Raw genomic sequence first — 25,820 nt, forward strand, 5'->3', positions numbered from 1 at the left:
GCAGTGAGGAGTTCGAAGTGGAGGCCATCTTGGATTTCAGAAGACGACGGGGACAAGGTCAGTTTCTGATTAAATGGAAGGGCTATGGCCCAGAGAGTAATTCATGGGAACCTGCTACTAACATACATGCCAATAGACTAATACGGGCCTTCTTTGCTGCACACCCTGAGAAAAGAGATACTAGGGGCACCCGGAGGTTGCCCCTTGTGGGGGGGCAATGTCAGGGATCCGCTCGTCCTGCGCGATCGGCTCTCCGTGCGCGCGTGCACGTTCGTGCAGCGGGTCGTCGTAGGTACGAGCGTCTTCCAACGCGCACGGGTGCACGCCGTTCGTGTGTGCGCGCGGTACACGCACGCACGGGCGAGCGTTAGCACGATTGGCGCCAGTAGCCCTTTTTAAAGGCACAGTTGCAGCAGCTCTGTGCTGTCTCGTCTGCAGCTTGTGCCTGTGTATACCTGCTTGTCTACCTGATACCTACCTGATATCCGACCCGGCTCCGTCTGACCTTGTTGACCTCTCCTGCTTCGACCCCGGCTTGTTTGACCCTTCTTGAACTGATCTCCTGTTGCCGAACTCTGCTTGTACCTGACACCTCTGCTTGTTCCTGCATCGCTACCCTGTATCCTGAGGACCCATCCAACCTGATCCAGTGGCCTGCAGTCCTCAGCCTTCCTACTACAGAGAGTCCCTGCTTCTGAGAACCATCATCTCCGGATACCTGCTACTGCTCCTGGCTGGACTCTCCTACCCCACTGCGCTCCGGTCTCCCTGTTCCCATTCCAGTGAGACCAGAACCAGAGCCGTAAGAGAGGTCCCCTTCTACTAAGACAGACTCAATACCTGAAGTTCTTAACACTACCCCAATTGCTCATGTTGTTCTGGTCCTATACCACAGGCAGCTTCAGCAGTTACAGTCAGTGTTTTGTGCCTCTTGCACAGTGTACACCTGAAGCTACCCCAATTGCTTGTGGTGTTCTGGTCCTATACCACAGGCAGCTGCAGTAGTTACAGTCAGTGTATTGTTCCCCTTGCACAGTGTACACCTGAAGCTATCCCAATTTCTTGTATTGTTCTGGTCCTATACCACAGGCAAATGCAGCAGTTACAGTCACTGTATTGTGCCACCTGCACAGTGTACACCTGAAGCTACCCCAATTGCTGATGTTGTTCTGGTCCTATACCACAGGCAGCTGCAGCAGTTACAGTTGGTGTATTGTGCCCCCTGCACAGTGTACACCTGAAGCAACCCCAATTGCTGGTGTTGTTCTGGTCCTATACCACAGGCAGATGTAGCAGTTAGTCGGTGTATTGTGCCACCTGCACAGTGTACACCTGAAGCTACCCCAATTGCTTCTGTTCTGCTGATCCTATACCTCAGACAGCTGCAGTAATTACAGTCAGTGTACTGTGTCATCTGTTCAGTGTGCACCTAAAGCTACCCCAATTGCTGGTGTTCTCATCTCCCTGCAGGCCATTAGTATGTCTGGAAGGCCAATAAGGAGAAACAGAAAGTCACGAGCCAATAAAAGAGGGCAAGCAGGCTCTGTGTCTAGAGGCAACAGTGCTGGTCGTGGACATGGTGCATGCTCATCAGCACATGGCCATGGGACATGCCTGTCCTAATTTTCAGCAGCTGAACGTGTTGAGCCGCAACATGCCAAAGACTTGGTAGAGTGGATGACCAAGCCCTCTTCATCCTCCTCATCCTCTCTCACCCAGGCTCAGGCTACTGGCAAAGCAGCTGCCAATGCAGCCTCTTCCCTCGTCTCAATGGCATCAGTCACTCCTTCCCTAGACCCACCATGTTCTTCTGAGGAGTCCCCCGAACTGTTTGAGCACAGTGTTGGGTATATGCTCCAGGAGGATGCCCAGCGTTTTGAAGGTTCTGAGGATGATACCCAGCTAGAAGGCAGTAGCGTGAAACCAGAGAGAGGGGATGCCCAAGGAGGACAGCAATCTGGCAGTCATGATCCACCAGATGCAGCCTACTGCCAGGTTTTCTCCAGTGATGAGGAGGGAGGGGATAGGAGGGAGGGGATGATGAGGTCACTGACTCCACATGGGTGCCTGATAGGAGAGAGGAGGAGGAGGAGGCCTGTGCAGGGCTCTGCCTCTGCGCATTATTCCAAAAGTTCTTTGGTGTGGGTCTTTTTTGAGACAAGTGCATCAGATCACACTTCTGCTATTTGCAACATATGTCTCAAGCGTACCTCGCGTGGCCAAAACATCAGCCGCTTGGGCACCACATGCTTGACCAGACATATGTTGACCTGCCATGCAGTTCGGTGGCAAGCGTACCTTAAAGACCCACACCAAAGAACAAAGCGGACCTCTCCTTGCTCCTCATCAGCTGGGATCTCCAACCCCACTAGACCTTGAGTCCTCTCTGAAACCTGCACTGAGAGGAATTAAGGTGTAGAATTAGGCGTGTCACAGCCAAGTACCTGCGGGCAATCTGCTAGCGGTACACAGACATCCTATTATAGCAGGCAAATTTCCCTGCCCCAGCTGCTGGACCGTCAAACGAAGTTCACTCCCAGTTGCCCACATGCCCAGCAGTTGAATGCTAGCTTGGCTAAATTGCTAGCACTTCAACTGCTGCCTTTTCAGTTGGTAGACTCTGCCCCCTTCCATGAGTTTATGCAATGTGCGTTTCCTCAGTGGCAGGTTCCCAAACGCCACTTTTTCTCACGGAAGGCGATTCCGGCTCTCTATCGACATGTGGAAGGCAATGTCTATGCCTCACTGGACAGGGCGGTCAGTGGTAAGGTGCATATTACTGCTGACTCATGGTCCAGCAGGTATGGACAGGGATGTTGCCTATCTTTCACGGTGCATTGGGTCACCCTTCTGGCAGCTGATAAGGATGCAGGACAAGGTGCACTAGTGTTGGAGGTTGTTCCGCCACCATACCTCGAAAATGCTACTACTGGTTGTGACACACCTCTCTTCTCCACCCCCTCCTCTTCTTCTTCCTCCATGGCCTCTTCCTGTGCTTTGTCCTCAGAACCAGCGGTGCTCCATAGGCGTTCAAGGGGCTATCCAAATACGCAGGCAAAAAGATGCCATGCCGTGCTTGCACTAGTGTGCTTGAGGGACAGGAGCCACACTGGGGCAAATATTTTGTCAGCTCTGCAGGGGCAGGCTGAGAGGTGGTTGATGCCATGCCAGCTTAAGCCAGGAATTGGGGTTTGTGACAATGGCACCAACCTCCCCTCTGCCCTCCGACAGGGACAACTGACCCATGTGCCCTGTGTGGCTCACATCCTTAACTTGGTGGTGCAGCAGTTCTTGGGCAGGTACCCAGGCTTTCAGGATGTCCTGCCCCTCTTGACTCTCTGTTGGAGCACATGTTTTGTGGAATAATGGACAGGGCACTTGCAGCAGAACAGAGGCAGGAAGAGGAGGACTTCCTTGCCTCTCAAGGCCCCCTTTATCCACACAGTGTTTCTGCTGGCCCGCTGATCACACAGGAGGAGGAGGATTGTGTGAGCATGGAGGTGGAGCCTGGCTCTCAGCATCAGCAGCAGTCTTTTAGGGATCATTTATAGTCCTAAGAAACCCGTAGACTTGTACATGGCTGGGAGGAGATGGCTGCTGATCATGTTGTCCTTAGTGACCCAGAGGACTCCAGATCGAATGCCTCAGCTAACCTACGCTGCATGGACTCCCTGATCCTGCAAAACCTGAGGAAGGTTCCTCATATTCAGTGGCTAAAAGAGAGGGATCATTACTGTCTGGCCACTCTCCTTGATCCACGGTACAAGGATAAGGTTGCGAACCTTATCTTGCCTTCGCAGAGGGAGCAGAGGATGAGACATCTCCGGGAGGCCTTGCATAAAGGTCTGTGCAATGCGTTCCCAGAGACTGGGAGGTTACAAAGTCCTGGTCCTGGACAACATGTTGCTGAGGCTTCGGTCAGTCACAGAAGGAGTGGTGGCGAAGGTGGCCATCTGAGCGATGCGTTCAGACAATTTTTTTAGTCTGCAGCCCCAAGGTATGATCGGTTCCAGCAACCATTGCCAGCATCTGATTTACATGGTGCAGGAATACCTAGGGGCAAGATCAGACTTGGACACCTTTCCCACCGAAAATCCTCTGGGTTACTGGGTCTTGAGGATGGATCACTGGCCAGAGCTTGCACAGTATACAATTGAGCTACTAGCCTGTCTTGCATCCAGCGTTCTTTTGGAACGCACATTCAGTGCTGCTGGAGGCTTTGTAACCGATCATAGGGTGTGCCTGTCCACCAACTCAGTTGATCGACTGACCTTCATCAGTCGTGATCACCACCAGCTACCAAGCACCTGAAGCTGATGTAACCAAAATAATTTGTTTTGAAATGTCACATCCCTTCAAGGCTGATGCTGAGTGACTATCCTGTTATGCTGACTGACTATCCTCTTCCTCCTCAATGATCCTGCTGATAGCTTGGAAGAACATTTTTGATTCTGGGCGCTGCCACCAGTGGCTAAGGCTCAATTTATTAGCCCCTGTTTAACAGGGGCATGTAATTACAATTTTTGATTAACCACTTGAGGACCGCCGTATTGCCATTGTACGTCAGCACAATGGCACAGGCAGGCATAATCACGTACATCTACGTGATTGCCTTCCAGCGGGTGGGGGGTCCCATCGGACCCCCTCCCGCTGGTTACGGCGGTCCGATTCGGTCCAGGAGCGCTCCGTGATGAGGAGATGGCCGTTCGTTTTCGGCCACCCCCTCTGGATCGCTCCTGGCCAATGAGAAGCTTCCTCCCCTGTGTATTGTTTACACAGGAAGGAGGAAGTGATGTCATTCTCCTCGGGGCGGTCTTTTTGACCGGACTACGAGGAGAAGAGTAAAAGTAAGTCTGCACGAACACTACACTGACATGTAGGTACACACAGGCACACAAACCCCCCCCGATCCCCCCCCGATCGCCCCCCGATCCCCCCCCCCGCCCCCCCTCCCCCCCCAGTCACAGTGTCACTGATTGCATTGATCATTTCTTTACTGATCAATGCATTCAGTGTCAGTTGTGACAGTAAAAACTGTCAGGACAGTTAGTGTTAGGTCCAGGGTAGCCCCCTATCACCCCCCAATAAAGATTTAACCCCCTGATTGCCCCTAGAGTTAACCCTTTCACCCCCTTTTGCCAGTGTCACTAAGCGATCATTTTTCTGATCGCTGCATGTGTCGCTAGTGTCGCTAGGTAGCTAGTTATTTTTTTAGGTTCACCGCCAGGTTTTTATATCGCTAGGTACCCCGATATACTACCCAATAATGTTTTTAACCCCCTGATTGCCGCTAGTTAACCCTTTCACCCCCTTTTGCCAGTGTCACTAAGCGATCGTTTTTCTGATCGCTGCATTAGTGTCGCTACAGTCGCTAGGTAGCTAGTTATTTTTTTAGGTTCACCGCCAGGTTTTTATAGCGCTAGGTACCCCGATATACTACCCAATAATGTTTTTAACCCCCTGATTGCCGCTAGTTAACCCTTTCACCCCCTTTTGCCAGTGTCACTAAGCGATCGTTTTTCTGATCGCTGCATTAGTGTCGCTACAGTCGCTAGGTAGCTAGTTATTTTTTTAGGTTCACCGCCAGGTTTTTATATCGCTAGGTACCCCGATATACTACCCAATAATGTTTTTAACCCCCTGATTGCCGCTAGTTAACCCTTTCACCCCCTTTTGCCAGTGTCACTAAGCGATCATTTTTCTGATCGCTGCATGTGTCGCTAGGTAGCTAGTTATTTTTTTAGGTTCACCGCCAGGTTTTTATATCGCTAGGTACCCCGATATACTACCCAATAATGTTTTTAACCCCCTGATTGCCGCTAGTTAACCCTTTCACCCCCTTTTGCCAGTGTCACTAAGCGATCGTTTTTCTGATCGCTGCATTAGTGTCGCTACAGTCGCTAGGTAGCTAGTTATTTTTTTAGGTTCACCGCCAGGTTTTTATAGCGCTAGGTACCCCGATATACTACCCAATAATGGTTTTAACCCCCTGATTTCCGCTAGTTAACCCTTTCACCCCCTTTTGCCAGTGTCACTAAGCGATAATTTTTCTGAACGCTGCATCAGTGTCGCTAGTGTCGCTAGGTAGCTAGTTAACTAGGCTCCCAAAAAGTCCCCCACATGTGGTATCCCCGTACTCGGGAGAAGCAGCAGAATTTATTTTGGGGTGTAATTTGACTTCTGCCCATAGCATGTGTGAGCAATATATCATTTAGTGACAACTTTGTGCAAAAAAAAAAAAAGTTTGTAATATTCCCGCAACTTTTGGCAAAATATAAAATATTCCATGGACTCAACATGCCTCTCAGTAAATAGCTTGGGGTGTCTACTTTCCAAAATGAGGTCATTTGGGGGGGTTTTGTGCTATTTTGGCATTTTATGGCCTTCGAAACTGTGATAGGTAGTGAGGAGTTAAATCAAAAATTTGCACCCTTAGAAATCCTGAAGGTGGTGATTGGTTTTCGGGGTGCCGTGCGCGACTAGACTCCCAAAAAGTCCCACACATGTGGTATCCCCGTACTCGGGAGAAGCAGCAGAATGTATTTTGGGGTGTCATTTCACATATAACCATGGCATGTGTGAGCAATATATCATTTAGTGACAACTTTTTGTAAAAAAAATTTTTTTTTTTTTTTTGTCATTATTCAATCCCTTAGGACAAAAAAAATAAATATTCAATGGGCTCAACATACCCATCAGCAATTTCCTTGGGGTGTCTACTTTCCAAAATGGGGTCATTTGGGGGGGATTTGTACTGCCCTGCCATTTTAGCACCTCAAGAAATGAGATCGGCAGTCATAAATTAAAAGCTGTGTAAATTCCAGAAAATGTACTCTAGTTTGTAGACGCTATAACTTTTGCGCAAACCAAAAAATATACGCTTATTGACATTTTTTTTACTAAAGACATGTGGCTGAATAAATTTTGCCCTCAATGTATGACTAAAATTTAGTTTATTCGATTTTTCTTATAACAAAAAGAAGAAAATATCTTTTTTTTTTCAAAATTTTCGCTCTTTTTCCATTTATATCGCAAAAAAAAAAAATCGCAGAGGCAATCAAATACCATCAAAAGAAAGCTCTATTTGTGGGAAGAAAAGGACGCAAATTTCGTTTGGGTGCAATATTGCATGACCGCGCAATTACCAGATAAAGCAGCGCAGTGCGAAATTGCAAAAAGACCTCTGGTCCTTAAGGTGTTTATTGGTCCGGAGCTGAAGTGGTTAAATACTTTGCAGCAGGGCTCATTCCTGCACTCAAACCAGAGTATCTGTGAGGGGTTGCAGTGTCCTGGCAGCAGCACCAGTGCCTAAGGCCCAATTTTTCTGCCCCTGTTTAACAGGGGTGTATAATTACAATTTTTGATCCAATGCTTTGCAGCAGGGCTCATTCCTGCTCTCCAATTAGAGTTTCTGTGAGGTGTTGCAGTGTTGTGGCACCAGTGCCTAAGGCCCAATTTTTCTGCCCCTGTTCAACAGGTGTATGTAATTACAATTCTTGATATACAGTGGTGTGAAAAAGTGTTTGCCCCCCTTCCTCGTTTCCTGTTCCTTTGCATGTTTGTCACACTTAAGTGTTTCGGAACATCAAACCAATTTAAACAATAGTTAAGGACAACACAAGTAAACACAAAATGCAATTTGTAAATGAAGGTGTTTATTATTAAAGGTGAAAAAAATCCAAACCATCATGGCCCTGTGTGAAAAAGTGATTGCCCCCTAAACCTAATAACTGGTTGGGCCACCCTTAGCAGCAACAACTGCAACCAAGCGTTTGCGATAACGTGCAATGAGGCTTTTACAGCGTCCTGGAGGAATTTTGGCCCACTCATCTTTGCAGAATTGTCCTAATTCAGTTACATTAGAGGGTTTTCGAGCATGAACGGCCTTTTTAAGGTCATACCACAACATCTCAATAGGATTCAGGTCAGGACTTTGGCTAGGCCACTCCAAAGTCTTCATTTTGTTTTTCTTCAGCCATTCGGTGGTGGACTTGCTGGTGTGTTTAGGATCATTGTCCTGCTGCAGAACCCAAGTTCGTTTCAGCTTGAGTACACGAACAGATGGTCGGACATTCTCCTTCAGGATCTCTTGGTAGACAGCAGAATTCATAGTTCCTTTTATCACGGCAAGTCTTCCAGGTCCTGAAGCAGCAAAACAGCCCCAGACCATCACACTACCACCACCATATTTTACTGTTGGTATAATGTTCTTTTTATGAAATGCAGTGTTCCTTCTACGCCAGATATACTTGGACACACACCTTCCAAAGAGTTCCACTTTTGTCTCATCGGTCCACAGAATGTTGTCCCAAAAGTCTTGGAGATCATCAAGATGTGTTGTGGAGAAATTGAGACGAGCTTTGATGTTCTTTTTGCTCAGCAGTGGTTTTCTCCTTGGAACTCTGCCATGCAGGCCATTTTTGCCCAGTCTTTTCCTGATGGTGGAGGCATGAACGCTGACCTTAACTGAGGCAAGTGAGGCCTGCAGTTCCTTGGACGTTGTTGTGGGGTCTTTTGTGACCTCTTGGATGAGTCGTCGCTGCGCTCTTGGGGTAATTTTGGGCGGCCGGCCACTCCTGGGAAGGTTCACCACTGTTTCATGTCTTCGCCATTTGTGGATAACGGCTCTCACTGTGGTTCGCTGGATTCCCAAAGCTTTGGAAATGGCTTTATAACCCTTTCCAGACTGATAGATCTCAATTACTTTCTTTCTCAATTTTTCCTGAATTTCTTTGGGTCTCGGCATGATGTGTAGCTTTTAAGGATCTTCTGGTGGACCTTACTGTGTCAAGCAGCTCCTATTTAAGTGATGCCTTGATTGTGAACAGGTGTGGCAATAATCAGGCCTGGGTGTGGCTAGAGAAATTGAACTCAGGTGTGGACAACCACAGTTATAGTATGTTTTAACAAGGGGGACAATCACTTTTTCACACAGGGCCATGATGGTTTGGATTTTTTTTCACCTTTAATAATAAACACCTTCATTTACAAATTGCATTTTGTGTTTACTTGTGTTGTCCTTGACTATTGTTTAAATTGGTTTGATGTTCCGAAACACTTAAGTGTGACAAACATGCAAAGGAACAGGAAATGAGGAAGGGGGCAAACACTTTTTCACACCACTGTAATAGTTCACAGCAGGGCATTCCAGCGCCCACCATGAGTCACTTTGAGGGCTTACAGTGTTGGGGGCAACAATAAACACCTTAGGCCCAAATTTCTGCAGAGCATATAGGGCAGGCCCCTACTTTCAAACATCCAACTTGCAAACGTCTCCTACTTGCAAACGGAAGGAGACAACAGGAAGCGAGATTAAATCTACCCCTAGGAAGGGAAATTCTGTCCTGTAAAAGTTGATATGGGAAAAACGTGTCTCCTCTTCACTGATGCTTTATTCCAATCCTTGTTTTAATTAAAAAAAAACGAATTTTCAAAGAACATTTGTCATTAGGACAGAAAGTGAGGTGAAATCTTCTGAAGAGGTGACCAGATGGAAAAAAAAAATTACAGGGGTGATAACCCTTCCCTATGTTTTCCAAAAAGCTTAAAAATAGATTTTTGGACTGGAGCTACACTTTAAAAATGTACCAGTTCAAAATTACAAACAGATTCTACTTAACACAACAAGCCTACACAGTCCCTGTCTTGTTTGCACCGCTTGTATACTGCTGTTCTGAGTATATAGGGCATGGCGGCCCCAAGCCTTTCTTTTTTTTAATTTGGGTACAGGATTCCCTCTTAATATCCGTACAAGACCCAAAGGGGCTGGTAATGGCCAGGGGGGCTACCCATGCCATTTTTCTCAATGATTTTCATCCATATTGCCAGAACCAGATATTACATTAAAACCGTAAGCAGTTTTAAATGACTTTTTTTCCGTTAGAAATGTAGGGACTGTTCTAAACACGGGAAAAACGTGCCACTTCACAGGCAATTATAGACACCCCCAGGCATGATATTTAAATGAATATTTCACTTTTTTTTTCACTTTAAGCGTCATTTAAATCAGTGCTCCCTTAAAAACAGTTGTTTTTAAAACTTTTTTTGCATTGATACATGTCCCCTGGGGCAGGAGACGGGTCCCCAATCCATTTTTAGGACAATAACTTGCATATTAGCCTTTAAAATGAGCATTTTTAATTTCAAACGTTTGAGTCCCATAGACTTTAATGGGGTTCTAAAATTTGTGTGAATTTTCGGTCCGTTTGCAGGTTCTGGTGCGAACCAAACCGGGGGGTGTTCGGCTCCTCCCTAATGCTGAGTGACTATCCTGTTATGCTGAGTGAGTATCCTATTCTTCCTCAATATTCATCTTGATAGCTTCTAAGAACATTTTTGTTTCTGGCCACCACCACCAGTGCCTATGGCCCAATTTTTTTGCCCCTGTTTAACAGGAGCGTGTAATTACAATTGTTGCTGTAATATTTTGCAGCATGGCTCATTCTTGCGCTCAACTTGAGTATCTGTGAGGGTCTGCAGTGTTGTGGCACCACCACCAGTGACAAAGGCACAATTTTTTTTGCCCCTGTCTAACAGGGGCATGTAATTTAGACATGTGCACACTGAAATATTTTGTTTCGGAATTTCGTTTTTGTCCAAAAAATAAATTTATTTAGTTACTCCTGAAATTCATTTTTTATTTATTTTGTTTCGTTAAAAAATGCATTCGTCTGAAAATCTGAAATAATTAAGGTTGAATCTGTCATTGAATGTTCATGGTGTCTGTCGAATATTCTAAGAAGATTAGACGGAGCACCTAAACTGTACGGCGCTGCAATCGTACATTTCCGGACAAATGTTCTGCCTACAAGCTATAGTAGAATTCTAATGTTGTATGACACTAGTAATAGTTATATTTATTAAAGTGGATGTAAACCCACTCTCATCCTTTCTAAACTACTGCAATATTGGTTATCTAGAAGGATATACTTCCCTTCTGCATGTATACTTATCTGTCAAAAGTCTCCCAACTGTCTGCTATGAGACCCGAAATACTGCAGATTGTGTGGGTGAGTCTGTTTCCCAGGGCTCAGTGGGTGGAGTCGTGATGTCAGTAGACTCCCCGCCTACCTCTGCACTCCCCTTATCAACATGCATTTTCTCCTGTGTATTTCTTACACTGAACTTCTGCTATGATCACTAACATCCAGTCAAAACCCAGAAAAGTCTCCACAGATATGTAAATCACCTATCAATCACAGCAAGGGGGATAATTTGACAAAGTTATTCTCTGTTTGTCAAGACTGATCTCACTGAACAATAAAAGAGAATTGCTCAGAGCTGGATTAACTCTTTGTGGCAAGACTGGGCACAAATGATAGGAAATCTTATACTCTACATTATGACATACAAAAAAAATTGGGTTTACATCTACTTTAATTATTATTACTAGTCAACCAATATTAAAATTCTTCTATAGCCTATGGGCGGAGCATTTGACCATAAATGTCCGCTCGCGACGACTGCTTCGTCGAATCTTCATGTCAAATCTTTTCTCTCTATGTTGAATAATCTTGGACTAATAGAGATAGGTTAGGCACATTCGACCTTTTTTGCTATTGTCTCTATAATGTCAAATCTTTTCACTCTATGTTGAATCTTTTCTCTCTATGTAGAGTAATCTTGAACTAATAGAGCTAAGGTTAGGTACAGTCGACCACAGGTTCAATGGACACAGATCGTTATTGTTAGCATCATGTCGAATCTCCTATCTATATTGAACTGCTGTTGCAATGAAAAGCATTTGTTTATGTTGGGTCTTTCGATCTCTTGATTCTGCACATTATCGTTTGTTAAAATGATAACGAAAATACCCGAAATTCGGACAAAAATGCATTTGGACGAAAACGAATGCACATGTCTAATGTAATTACAATATTTTCTCTAATATTTCACAGAAGGGCCCATTCCTGTGCTCAACAAGAGTATCTGTAAGGCTTTAAAGTGTTGTGCCACCACCATCACCACCACCACCACAACCACAACCACCTAAGGCTCAATTTTTCTTTTCCTGTTTAATAGGGGCTTGTAATTACAATATTTGCTCTAATATTTCACAGCAGGGCTTGTTCCTGCGCTCCACAACAGAATCTGTGAGGGGTTACAGTGTTGAGCCACCACCAGCAGCACTGCCTAAGGCCCAATTTTTCTGCCCCTGTTTAACAGGGGCGCGTAATTACAATACTTGGCAGGGCCCATTCCAGCACCCACCAAGAGTAACTGTGAGGGCTTACAGTCTTCTGGTACCACCAACACCTAAGGCCCAATTTTACTTAGAGTGTATAGGGCAGGCTGTATAGTGTGTGTGTATATATATATATATTTTTTTTTTTTAAAACATCCGACTTACAAATGACTCCTACTTACAAATGGAGGGAGACAACAGGAAGTGAGGAAATCTACCCCTAGGAAGGGAAATTCTCTTCTGTAAGAGTTAATATCGGAAAAAGGTGTCTCCACTGATGCTTTATCACCAATTCTTCTTTCCCTAATAACCCCAAATTTTAAAAATTAATTTGGCATTGGGACAGAAAGTGAGGTGAAATCTTTTGAATGGGGCACAGACTGCAAAACAAATGTTACAGGGGTGATAACCCTTCCCTATGTTATCCAAAAACCTTAAACATAAATTTTGAGGCTGGAGCTACACTTAAAAAAGGTACCTATTACAAACAGATTCAACTTAACAAAAAACCTACAGTCCCTATCTTGTTTGTAACCTTGGGACTGCCTGTATACTGCTGTTCAGAGTATAAAGAGCCTGGGGGCCCCAAGCCTTTTTTTTATTTGGGTGCGTGGTTCCCTTTAATATCCATACGAGACCCAAAGGGCCATTAATGGGCTGAGGGGGGGCAACATTACATCAGTCACAAGCAGTTTTAAATGACTTTTTTTCCTTTACAAATGTCATTTTGTGCAGGGACTGTTCTAAACACTGGAAAATGCATCACTTTACAGGCATACTACAGACAGCCCCCCAGGTACGACATTTAAAGGAATATTTCACTTTATTGTTTAAATTTAAGCATTATTAAAATCACTGCTCCTGAAAAAAATTGCCATTTTTAAAACTTTTTTTTGCATTGATATGTGTCCCCTGGGGCAGAACCCAGGTCCCCAAACACTTTTTTGGATAATAACTTGCGTATTATTCACACTTTTGATTATTCATGTTCGTGTCCCAAAGACTTTAACAGGGTTTGCATGTTCGCTTTCATTTTTGGTCTGTTTGCATGTTCTGTCGTGAACCGAACCAGGGGGTGTTCGGATCATTTCACAATGCTAATATTTAGGAGATTTGTAGATTAATTTAGTGTGCTACTGTGGAACTATTTTTCTCTCTTTTTTACATTAACATTTGTTTCATCACATTTGCATGTTTATTGACTATTAAGTGGCAGCACAAACAGATGTTTTTTATTAGTGCAGTGGGCACACATATATGTACTGTGACATACAGAAGCAGAGCATCAGAGACTGGGCTGCAGGGTAGAATTCCAACATAATATCCTTAAACCCACCTCCAAGGCTACCACTGCCTTACTAAAGAAGCTGAGGGTAAAGGTGATGGACTGGCCAAGCAGGTCTCCAGACCTAAACCCTATTGAGCATCTGTGGGACATACTAAAATGGAAGGTGGAGGAGTGCAGGGTCTCCAACATCCACCATCTTCGTGATGTCATCATGGAGGAGTAGAAGAGGACTCCAGGGGCAACCTGTAAAGCTCTGGTGATCTCCATGCCCAAGAAGGTTAAGGCAGTGCTAGAAAATAATGGTGGCCACACAAAATATGGACAGTTTAGGCCCAATTTGGACATTTTCACTTAGGGGTGTAGTCACTTTTGTTGCCAGTGGTTTAGACATTAATGGCTGTGTGTTGAGTTATTTTGAGGGGACAGCAAATTTACACTGTTATACAAGCTGTACACTCACTACTTTACATTGTAGCAAAGTGTCATTTCTTCAGTGTTGTCACATGAAAAGATATAATAAAATATTTACAAAATGTAAAGGGGGTACTCATTTTTGTGAGATACTGTATAAATGATATGAATTTACAGAATATAACTGCATATAAATATATACAACACAGATAAAATATGTGAAATAGGAATAAGAACTATTTTAATATGTCTCTTAAGATGGTCTAAACAAAGCAATTAGTAAAATACCATCAATCCTTCCCCCATTAAAAAAGAAACAACCATTTATTTATCTATATTTAAAACCTGTATAGAGAAATCAAAGATTTTGGGGGTTGATGTTTTCCTGATTGCCCAGGAAATTAGATGGAGGGTGGAGATAGCTGTGCATTCACATAATTATTATATAATATAGGATAAGATCATAGTAATATAAACACTTATTATACAACTTACTCTGTGCTGGAATCCATTTTGTTCAGATTTATTTTTCTTCATGTACATCCAGTGTAGAGCATTGGCCAGAACATTTACAGCCCTGTATGCATAGAAAGGCAGAGATGTGTAACCATCAAATGCCTTCCAATATTTTACACCTCTACAAGGTTTTGCAGAAATGTTATAAAACCAATTAAAAAAGTCATTTTTCCGTGGGTGAGGGGAAAGGCATGAAAACAAAGAAATCCAAATATCTTCCAGTATTGGGTCAGTAAGGCAACGGGGGAAGCTGACACCATATTCAGGATTTCCGTCTTGTACGTATATTTTTTGTGCCCACAGAAATATGAAGCTGCAGTTGATTGATGTTAGGTCGTCAAATTTGTTACTACTTATCTTACTCCATGAAGGCGGGAAAATAAATGTAATATTTTCTAAAGTAGAGGGAATGAGCTGAGAAAAGTAATAAAAGTGTGATGTGAAAGTTTCACACGCTATGACAACTTTAGCTTTTGATTTACTCATTTTCATCAATCCTTCAGTATCATGTACAATATCTAGTGTCAGTTTAATTATATAATCTACGCAGATTCCATGTTGGCTCAATATTTTACTCAGTTCTTGGGACTCCTCATCACTGCTGCCATCATCTGATAGTATTAATCCAACCCAGTTCCATCCAAAATACGTCAACAATTTTATAATAGCTGCATAACGCATCCGATTGTCTGGTGTCATGTGGAATAAAGTTGGATACAGTTTTCCATCACTCAGACGAGTGTCAGTGACTCGATAACTGACCTGGTTGACATGTTGGGCAATATTTCAATGGGATATTATTATTCAGACAATGAAAAAATGAGAAATGCAATTTATAAATGATGGACCAAGGTCTCTTCATCATATACTGTTCTAATTAAAAAAAAGTAGTACTTGTCAGAATTTAAATCATAGAGATTATTAATTTTTTTTTTTTCTTTATATATAGGGATGGGCCGAACACCTCCCCCTCCCCCTGTTTGCTTTGCACCAGAACATGCGAACAGGCAAAAAATGTGTTCAAATCACGTGAACACAGTTAAAGCCTATGGGACACACACATGAAAAATCAAAAGTGCTAATTTTAAAGGCTTAGATGCATGGTGAATTAATGGCGTACTTAACCAATATAATGAAAGAGACCCTTCCTGATTTGCCTTTGGAGGAGCTGGTCATAGACTGGATACACAGACTTCCAAAACCGCAACATATCTCTGCTAAACTGCCTAGGGATACAATCGCTAGGATCCATTATTACAGGGTTAAAGAAAAATTAACGAATGCTACAAGACATGCCGACTGCCTCCCAGACTGCATGCAAGGGCTGTCATTCTTCACTGATCTCTCTAAGCAACACTATGCAGAGGAGATACAACCTAATGACAATAACGAAACCGCTCAGAAACCACAGCTTGGAATTTCCCAGCCACCCTTACCATTACTAAAGGAGAAGAAGAATTCTATATAAATACAATAGAGGAGGGCTTAAGGCTACTGGAAAAATTGAGAATACTTATCCAAGAACCAGAAGAATCCAACGCACAGCGGGAGCATTCCCCATCACCCAATACCTGATAGCATTACTGCAGTTAATGCCCATTCACTATGGTCATGGCTACCTGTTCTGGACGATCCACCCAGCATCCATACAGTTATTACGTATCCCAGAATTAGAAGATTATCCATCTGCTCAGATTTCAAAGAAATTGCAATTTTTTTTTAAAAAGAGCGCTTACCTAGGCTCAATCTCTTTTACTTTCTTACTTAGTTACTTGTTCTTCGAACTGTTAACCCTGTTCTCTCATTGCAGTTCTGATAAGTTTGAAGTTTGTTTATATCAATATCCGCATAGCACCTCCGAGCAACAGCATTCTCGTGAACACCGTCACAGAAGTAAGAATCTGCAATTACTTTTGAAGCTCGTCTCTATCAGTATTGAACCATCACTGTAAGGAAAATCTCATTTAATCATAAGGCTTCTGTCCAAATACAGCTAAATAAAAGGGCCACGGAGTCTCCACCATGACATTCAAGATAACCTCCTTAGATGTCAATGGCTTGAACAGCCCATAAAAACGACATATGTTATGGAAAGAGGCACACACTCAATCCTGCAATGTCTTTTGCATTCAAGAGACCCATTTCAAGGATAGCAATCACCAAAACTTAACCCATAGCCAATTTCCCCACACGTACTTTGCTAACGCGCCAATTACAAATCGAGGGGTTGCCATCCTAATCAAGAATACAGTAACATTTAAACATATATCAAACTATTGTGACAAAGATGGCAGATTCATCATACTGACCTGTGAAATGAATAATGTAGTGTACACAATAGTCAATGTGTATGCCCCAAACACCAAACAGATACGCTTTCTTAACAAGCTTTGGAAAAAAGTGAAAAAGCGAAGCTCGGGGCACACAATCCTCTGTGGCGACTTGAATGCTGTGTCTAACTTACAAATGGACATATCCAGTGCTTCGACCAAAAATGCCCGTAGACCAGTCCTTGCCAATTTCACTTAATTGGCCTGTCTATATGATATATGGAGATGTCAACATTCCATGGAAAAAACTTCTCGTTCTTTTCCCGGGTCCACCTATCTTATTCAAGGACAGACATGTTCTTACTGGAAAAATTTCTGCTACAAAAAAACTCAAAATCGGAGATAGGTAACATTACATGGACAGACCACGCTCCAGTGTTCATAACTGTGGGGAGCCACAGTTTTTCGACTCGAGCAAATAGGTGGAAAAATGATACACAACTATTCTCTGATCCGGTTATAGCAAAGGACATTGTAAACTCATTACAAGAATACTTAAAAAATAATGACTCCAAAGATGTAAATCCATTTACACTGTGGAATGCCCATAAGGCATTTATGAGAGGTCTTCTCATTACAAAGTGTAGTGTTGAGGAGGAGGAGGAGGCAGCACATGGACGATATTCTAAAAGATATCACTAGTTTAGAATCACTGAACAAAAAGTCACCCCCAACCATAAGCAACAAATTAGCTGAAGCACAAAACAATCTTCATGCCTTACTAATGGCCAAACACTTCTGCAACATTTATAAATTAAAGGCAAATTTCTATACACATGGTAACAAGGCAGGGAAATTCCTGGCAAATCAGGCTAAAGATCAAATACATAAACAAAGGATCCCATATTTATATCATCCAAAATATGGTTTGAAAATAACTAACCCCAAGGAAATAGCGGAGGCTTTCAGTAGTTACTACGAAAGCTTATATAACTTGAAAAATGACAAAACAATATCCCAACTGACACTAGAAATGATAGAGCAATTTCTCAATGACATATTGCTACCTTCTATACAACCAGTAGATCAGGACATGTTAAGTGCCCCATTCTCAATATCAGAAATACAAAAGACTATAGCTGGTTTGCCTGGCCCTGATTGGTAATCCTCAGAGTATTATCAAAAATTCACAAACATCTTATCCCCAATAATGCAGAGTGTTCCAGGCTGCTACCTCCTCTGCCTCATTCCCATCAGAAATGTTGCAAGCAACAGTGATTACACTGCCCAAACCAGGGAAGGAGCCGGATAAAGTACAAAACTTCAGACCAATTTCACTTTTTGGATGTGGATCTCAAAGTGTACGCCAAACTTCTGATGAATAGAATAGCACGACTACTACCGTCACTGGTAAAACCCGACCAGGTGGGGTTTGTAGCAGGGAGGTAGGCTACGGATGCAACAAGGAGGATAGTGAACTTAATATACTTGGCATCCAGTGACGGATGAGCCTCGGTTCTCCTGTCACTGGATGCTGAGAAAGCATTTGATAGAATACATTGGGGTTATCTCTCCAAAGTCCTATCGAAATTCGGTTTCATCAGTCAAATTCTGTCTGCCATAACAGCTCTTTATTTATAGCCCTCGGCACATGTGTATGCAGAGGGCTTGTTCTCCGAATTGTTTTCCATCACAAATGGGACAAGACAGGGGTGCCCTTTGTCACCTCTGATCTTCGCTCTTATGATGGAGCCTCTGGCAGAAAGGATTAGATCCCATCCTCAGATTGAGGGAATCAGTATGGGCAAAGAAAAGCATACTATCACATTGTTTGCAGATGATGTCATATTATCGCTTTCAAATCCGGCTCAATCCCTGATACATGATATATTAGAAGTATTCAATTGGGTCTCATATTATAAGATCAATGCTTTCAAGTCCAGTTTACCTCTTGTCCACCTGTTGGAGCATACATTGCATGGAATAATGGACAAGGCACTTGAGGCAGAACAGAGGCAGGAAGAGGAGGACTTCCTTGCCTCTCAAGGCCCCCTTTATCCAGACAGTGTTCCTGCTGTCCCACCCATCAGACAGAAGGAGGAGGAGGAGGAGGCTTGTGTCAGCATGGAGGTGGATCCTGGCACTCCGCATCAGCAGCAGCAGTCTTTTGGGGATGATTTACAGTCCCAAGAGACCCGTGGACTTGTACATGGCTGGTTGGAGGTGGCTGTGGATCATGTTGTCCTTAGTGACCCAAAGGACTACGGACCGAATGCCTCAGCTAACCTACACTGCATGGCCTCAATGATCCTGCAAATCCTGCGGAAAGATCCTTGTATTCTTCGGATTAAGGAGAGGGACCATTACCAGCTGGCCACTCTCCTTGATCCATGGAACAAGGGTAAGGTTGCGGACCTTATCTTGCCATCACAGAGGGAGCAGAGGATGAGACATCTTCGGGAGGCCTTGCAGAAAGGTCTGTGCAACACGTTCCCAGAGACTGGGAGGTTACAAACTCCTGGTCCTGGACAATGTTTTGCTGAGGTTTTGGTCAGTCACAGAAGGAGCGGTGCGTTCAGACAATTTTTTAGTCCACAGCCCCAAGGTATGATTGGTTCCAGCAACCATCGCCAGCGTCTGATTTACATGGTGCAGGAATACCTATGGACAAGGTCAGACTTGGACACCTTTCCAACTGAAAATCCTCTGGCTTGAGGAGGGATCACTGGCCAGAGCTTGCACAGTATGCAATTGAGCTACTGGCCTGTCCTGCATCCAGTGTTCTTTTGGAACGCACCTTCAGTGCTGCTGGTGGCTTTGTAACCGATCACAGGGTGCACCTGTCCACTGACTCAGTTGATCGACTGACCTTCATAAAGATGAATCAGTCTTGGATCACCACCAGCTACCAAGCACCTGAAGCTGATGTGACCGAATAATTTTTATTGAAATATCACATCCCTTCAAGACTGCCTATGCTAATGCTGAGTAACTGTCCTGGTATGTTGACTAACTATCCTCTTTCTCCTCAATGATCCTGCTAATATCTTGGAAGAACATTTTTGGTTCTGGGTGATGCCACCAGCCTAATTTTAACAGGGGCATGTAATACAATTTTTGATGCAATACTTTGCAGCAGGACTCATTCCTGCACTCCAACTAGAGTATCCGGGAGAGGTTGCAGTGTTGTGGCACCAGCAAGCAGTGCCTAAGGCCCAATTTTTCAGCCCCTGTTTAACAGGGGCATGTAATTACAATTCTTGATATAATATTTCACATCAGGGCCCGTTCCTGCACCCACCAAGAGTAACTGTGAGGACTTATAGTGTTGTGGCACCAGCACCACCATCGAAACCACCAAAGGCCCACTTTTTCTACCACTGTTCAACAATGGAATGCAATTACAATTCTTGATATAATTGTTCACAGCAGGGTGCTCCAGCGCCCACCAAGAGTCACTTTGAGGGCTTAGAGTGTTGTGGCAACACCAAAACCTTAGGCCCCCATTTCTGCAGAGCATATAGGGCAGGCCCCTACATTCAAACATCCAATTTACAAGCGTCTCCTACTTGAAAATGGAAGGAGACAACAGGAAGTGAGATGAAAAAAGACGGACGGCAAAAATAAATTTTACAGGGGTGATAATCCTTCCCTATGTTTTCCAAAAAGCTTAAAAATAGATTTGTTTGACTGGAGCTACACTTTAAAAATGTACCAGTTCAAAATTACAAACATATTCTACTTAACACAACAAACCTACACGGTCCCTGTCTTGTTTGCACCACCTGTATACTGCTGTTCTGAGTATATAGGGCCTGGGGGCCCCACGCCTTTCCTTTTTTTATTTTGGATACGGGGTTACCCTTAATATCCATACAAGACCCAAAGGGGCTGATAATGGGCAGGGGGGCTACCCATGCCATTTTCTCAATGATTTTCATCCGTATTGCCAGAACCAGATATTACATTAAAAACGCAATCAGTTTTAAATTACTTTTTTTCCGTTAAATGTCATTTTGTGCAGGGACTGTTATAAACACGGGAAACCCGTGGCACTTCACAGGCATACTATAGACACCCCCAGGCATGATAGTTAAAGGAATATTTCACTTTTTTTTCACTTTAATCATCATTAAAATCAGTGCTCCCGAAAAAACAGCAGTTTAAAAAAAATAAATTGGCATTGACCCATGTCCCCTGGGGGAGGAGCCGGTTCCCCAAACCCTTTTTAGGACAATATCTTGGATATTAGCCATTAAAATTAGCACTTTTTATTTCAAACGTTCGAGTCTCATCGACTTCAAAGGGGTTCTAAAGTTCGCATGAATATGCGGTCCGTTCGAAAGTTCTGGTGCGAACTGAACCAGTTCGGCTCATCCCTATTGGTAGTACATTCCTTCCATAAGTTACATGAGTTGATGGAATATTATTGACAAGAAAACATATATAAATATATATATATATATATATATATATATATATATATATATATATATATATATAACATACAGCCACTCAACCGTTAAAGAGAGATCGTGAGTGGGCTTAACAATTATCCTCTCCAATACTGGAAGAAGCAGTTCTTTTCCTTGTTGCAGCATAGTTTAATCAGAAACATGGTATACGTTTTACGACCTAAAGTGAACTGAATGTGACTACAATATTAAGCTATGTCTCTTTACATTTTGTTTGTTTTTCTTTTTGTAAATTGTAAAACTCAATAAAAATTTATTGGAATTAAGATGCTGACTGTCCTTAGTATGTATATAAATTTATTGAGGTACTTATAAATCTACATAACAAAAAACAACTAAAATAGAACATTTAGAACAGTTATATTCTACATCCTGTCCTCCTCTATAATATAATGTGTTCTAATTTCACTTTATTGCCCTGTACAGATGGTCAGAAATTCCGATGGAAAAGGTCCGATCGGATTATGTTGTCGGAAAATTTAATGTGGGCTCTATCGGACTTTTTCTGTCGGAAATTCCGATGGAAAAAGTTTGAGAGCTGGATCTAAAATTTTCCGACAACAAAGTCTGATCAGACTTTTTCAGATTGTTTGTAGAGAATTCCGATGGACAAAGTGCCACGCATGCTCATAATAAATTATGAGACGAAAGCTATTGTCTACTGACCTTTCATCCCGTCGTATGGAACGAACGTCACCTTGTTCCAAACGATCGCATTTTCCAACAACTTTGTCCGACCGTGTGTATGCAACACAAGTTTCGGCCAAAATCCGTTGGAAAAAATCAGACGGATTTTGTGGTCGGAATGTCCGACTGTGTGTACAGGGCATAAGGCTCCAGTGTTGAATTTAAATGAGCAAACAGTGAGTATCCCCCTCCAGCATACACATATTAGTCTCCCCATTATATCCTTCTCCAATGCACACAATCTCAAGTCCCCCATGCTCTCTACCACACACATTGTTCAATGAAGAAAAATTCCCCCTGAATGGGTGGGATTTTAAATGACCACCAACACCAAACAAAGGTTCACAATGTATACAAAATTTTATTAATAGTTATAAAAAATATGCATAGCACCTCCAGAGGGGCATACAAACTAAAACATGTCCCAATGGTGTATTAACAGATGGACAGTTACATAAACGAAACAAATCACAGAAATATGATAAATGATTAAAATACTCTTATATCACCCACCTCTCACGCGTTTTCAGTTGCTGGTATCACAGAACTTTCATCAGGGGTGAAAAAACTTGATTATATATTGATACAATGATCTAATGGGATGTACTGTATACTCGAAGGTCAACCGAAGATACTTATCACTTTAGAGTGTGGATATGTCTTCAGGCTGATTTAAATGTAAATAACGTATCATGCAAGTGCATACTGTCCTGCATATTCCTTCCAGATGCGTTTTACTAATTACCCAAAAGGTGTTTTTTTTTTCCTTAAAACGGGAAGCGTGGTAGATGCCTGGGTGTCTCAAGTCCACTTGTGTCTGCATATGAGGCTAAATTTGCATATGTACGACTTGCACTGGAAGATGAAGTCCAACCATCTATTTCAAGCAGTAGGACATTCCTCTATGCAAGCGTCATTCACACCCTTCACATAGAGGAATGTCCTCCTGCTTGAAATAGGTGGTTGGACTTCATCTTCCAGTCCCTCTTCGGTGTTTACCGCATTTACTGTTGGATGGGATAAAGCATTTTTGGGTGCAAGTCGTACATATGCTAATTTAGCCTCATATGCAGACACAAGTGGACTTGAGACACCCAGGCATCTACCACGCTTCCCGTTTTAAGAAAAAAAAACACCTTTTGGGCAATTAGTAAAACGCATCTGGAAGGAATATGCAGGACAGTATGCACTTGCATGATACGTTATTTATATTTAAATCAGCCTGCAGACATATCCACACTCTAAAGTGATACGTATCTTTGGTTGACCTTCGAGTATACATTCCATTAGATCATTGTATCAATATATCATCAAGTTTTTTCACCCCTGATGAAAGTTCTGTGATACCAGCAACTGGAAACGCGTCGGGTGTGGGTGATATAAGAGGAGTATTTTAATCATTTATCATATTTCTGTGATTTGTTTCATTTATGTAACTGTCCATCTGTTAATACACCATTGGGACATGTTTTAGTTTGTGGTGGTAGTATGTATATTTTTTGTAACTATTAATAAAATGTTGTATACATTGTGAACCTTTGTTTGGTGTTGGTGGTCATTTAAAATCCCACCCATTCAGGGGGAATTTTTCTTCATAGAGTTTAATAGGGATGGGACCACCTCACCAAAACCTGACCCATTGGTAGCTCCTTTCTCTGTCTACACACATTGTTCAGTGCCTGGAAAAAGTATTCATGGCCCACATTTTGGCATGTTACAATCAAAAATGTAAATGTATTTTATTAGGATTTTATATGATAGACCAGCACAAAGTGGCACATAATTGTTAAGTGGATGTAAAATGATAAATGGTTTTAAATTTTTACATTTTTTTTTCCAATAAATCTGTGAAACGCAAAGGGGGGGGGGGGGGGGTGAATACAAATACACGCCACACTTTTCAGATTTTTTTTTGTGCCACTTTTTCTTGTCCTATCACAGGGATATGCAATTCACGGACCTCCAGCTGTTGCGGAACTACAAGTCCCATGAGGCATAACAAGACTCTGACAGCCACAAGAATAACACCCAGAGGCATGTTGGAACTTGTAGTTTTGCAACAGCTGGAGGTCCGCTAATTGCATATCCCTGCTCTATCACATAAAATCCCAATAAAATACATTTACATTTTTAGTTGTAACATGACAAAATGTGGAAAATTTAAAGGGGTATGAATACTTTTTCAAGGCACTGTATATTGAATAGTCTCCATGTCTTCTTCACAAACATTGACACGGAACTCACTTCCAAGTCTAGAGGTTCAGCAGAATCCTCCCCCCTCTGAAGATGGAAAGTTCCTCAATGTTTTTAGTGGAAGGCTTATTGATTATTGGTTGATTATATTCTCTGAAACCTGTAGGGTTATACTTTATTGATGATCCCCAAGCTTTACACTTTAGAAGCTGTTCCTTCCATATACTGTACTGAATATGACCAACATTCCTGAAACCAGGGCTGCTGATAAGGCAGTACAACTGGTCCTGTTGTACTGAGCCCAGACCTTATCAGATAAACAGGGGGGCCCAAGGCAGATTTATTGTTCATTTCTGCCTAAATTAATAAGTAGATTTTACTAGATCACACCCTTGCTCATACTTTCTTACCATGACTCAAATTACTTTCCCCGGGGTCCCACCACGTCAACAGTGGTTGACGGGGCACCGTGGTCATAAAAGGGATGAATTGAATGGAAACTTATTAGAAACTATTAATTATATTTTCTGTTTTTACTTCTAGCTATTTTGGCTCCAAGGACTTGTTGGTTAAGATCACTTGTAGTATCATGTTTTTCCCATGTCCAGAAGAAGAAACCTACCATATTACTGACTGAGAAGCATTCTAGCTGGTAGGGTTGGGGTGTTAAGGAATCTCTCTACAGAAAGGTGGGAAAAAATTCCCCATGGTGATAGGTGGTTGAGGTTAGTATCCCTCAAAGCAGATCAAATTTCTGATGGACCCAGCACCTCCTAGTCAGCATAGGCATAATATAACTGGGTTTGGTCGTAGGCAAGTTCAATGAACACTGCTGAAATTTTGGTGCCAGATTGGAACTCATTAAAGTCAATAAGAGCCATGTATTAAATTGTATTTTCCTAGACCTATAGGTCAGGGATTGTCAAGCAAATCACACAAGAGACTGGAAAGTGCCCCCCCAAACACGTACATAAAAGCAAAATTGCTTTAAATAACATTGCCCTTAACTAGCCTGGGAAGCAGAGTATACAGTGCCTTGAAAAAGTATTCACACCCCATTGTGTCATGTTACAAACAAAAAAGTAAATATATTTTATTAGGATTTTATATGATAGACCAACACAAAGTGATACATAATTGTGAAGTATAAGGAAAATGATAAATAGTTTTCAATTTTTTTTAACAAATAAATATGTGAAAAGTGTGAGGTACATTTGTATGGCGCCCCCTAGAGTCAATACTTTGTAGAACCCCTTTTCTCTGTAATTACAGCTACAAGTCTTTTTGGGGATGTCTTTACCAGCTTTGCACATCTAGAGAGGGACATTTTTGCCCATTCTTCTTTGAAAAATAGCTCAAGATCTGTCAGATTGGATGGAGAGCGTCTGTGAACAGCAATTTTCAAGTCTTGCCACAGATTCTCAATTGGATTTAGGTCTGAACTTTGCCTGGACCATTCTAACACATGAATATGCTTTTATCTAAACCATTCCATTGTAGCTCTGGCTGTATGTGTAGGGCTGTTGTCCTACTGGATGGTGAACCTTCACCCCAGTCTCAAGTCTTTTGCAGACTCTAAAGCCCCGTACACACGAGAGGACTTATGTCCGACAGACTTCCGAAGGAGTTCCGTCGGAGTTCTGCCGGAGTTCCGACGGAGTTCTGACGGACTTTTCGGCGGAGCGGACTAGGCCACACACAATCACACTAAACTCCGACGGATTCGAACGTGATGACGTATGACTGGATTCGAATAAGAAAGTTCATAGCCAGTAGCCATCCAATAGCTGCCCTAG

At 42.7% G+C, this 25,820-nt stretch overlaps 1 protein-coding gene across 1 annotated transcript in view; it reads right to left on the reverse strand.

Annotated features, from left to right (window-relative positions):
• Positions 1–14,266: 14,266 nt before the first annotated feature.
• LOC143941161 (taste receptor type 1 member 3-like) overlaps positions 14,267–25,820 on the reverse strand; it is a 54,302-nt gene continuing 42,748 nt past the window's right edge. The window contains exon 3 of the mRNA XM_077463186.1: positions 14,267–15,161. Coding sequence (XP_077319312.1) covers positions 14,325–15,161 — 837 coding nt within the window. The 3' untranslated portion in view covers positions 14,267–14,324. The remainder of the gene's footprint in view (positions 15,162–25,820) is intronic.

The sequence above is a fragment of the Lithobates pipiens genome, unplaced genomic scaffold (assembly GCF_037356315.1).
Source record: "Lithobates pipiens isolate NorthernLeopardFrog02 unplaced genomic scaffold, aLitPip1_a1.2 Scaffold_3, whole genome shotgun sequence".
In the NCBI taxonomy this organism is placed as follows: Eukaryota; Metazoa; Chordata; class Amphibia; order Anura; family Ranidae; genus Lithobates; species Lithobates pipiens.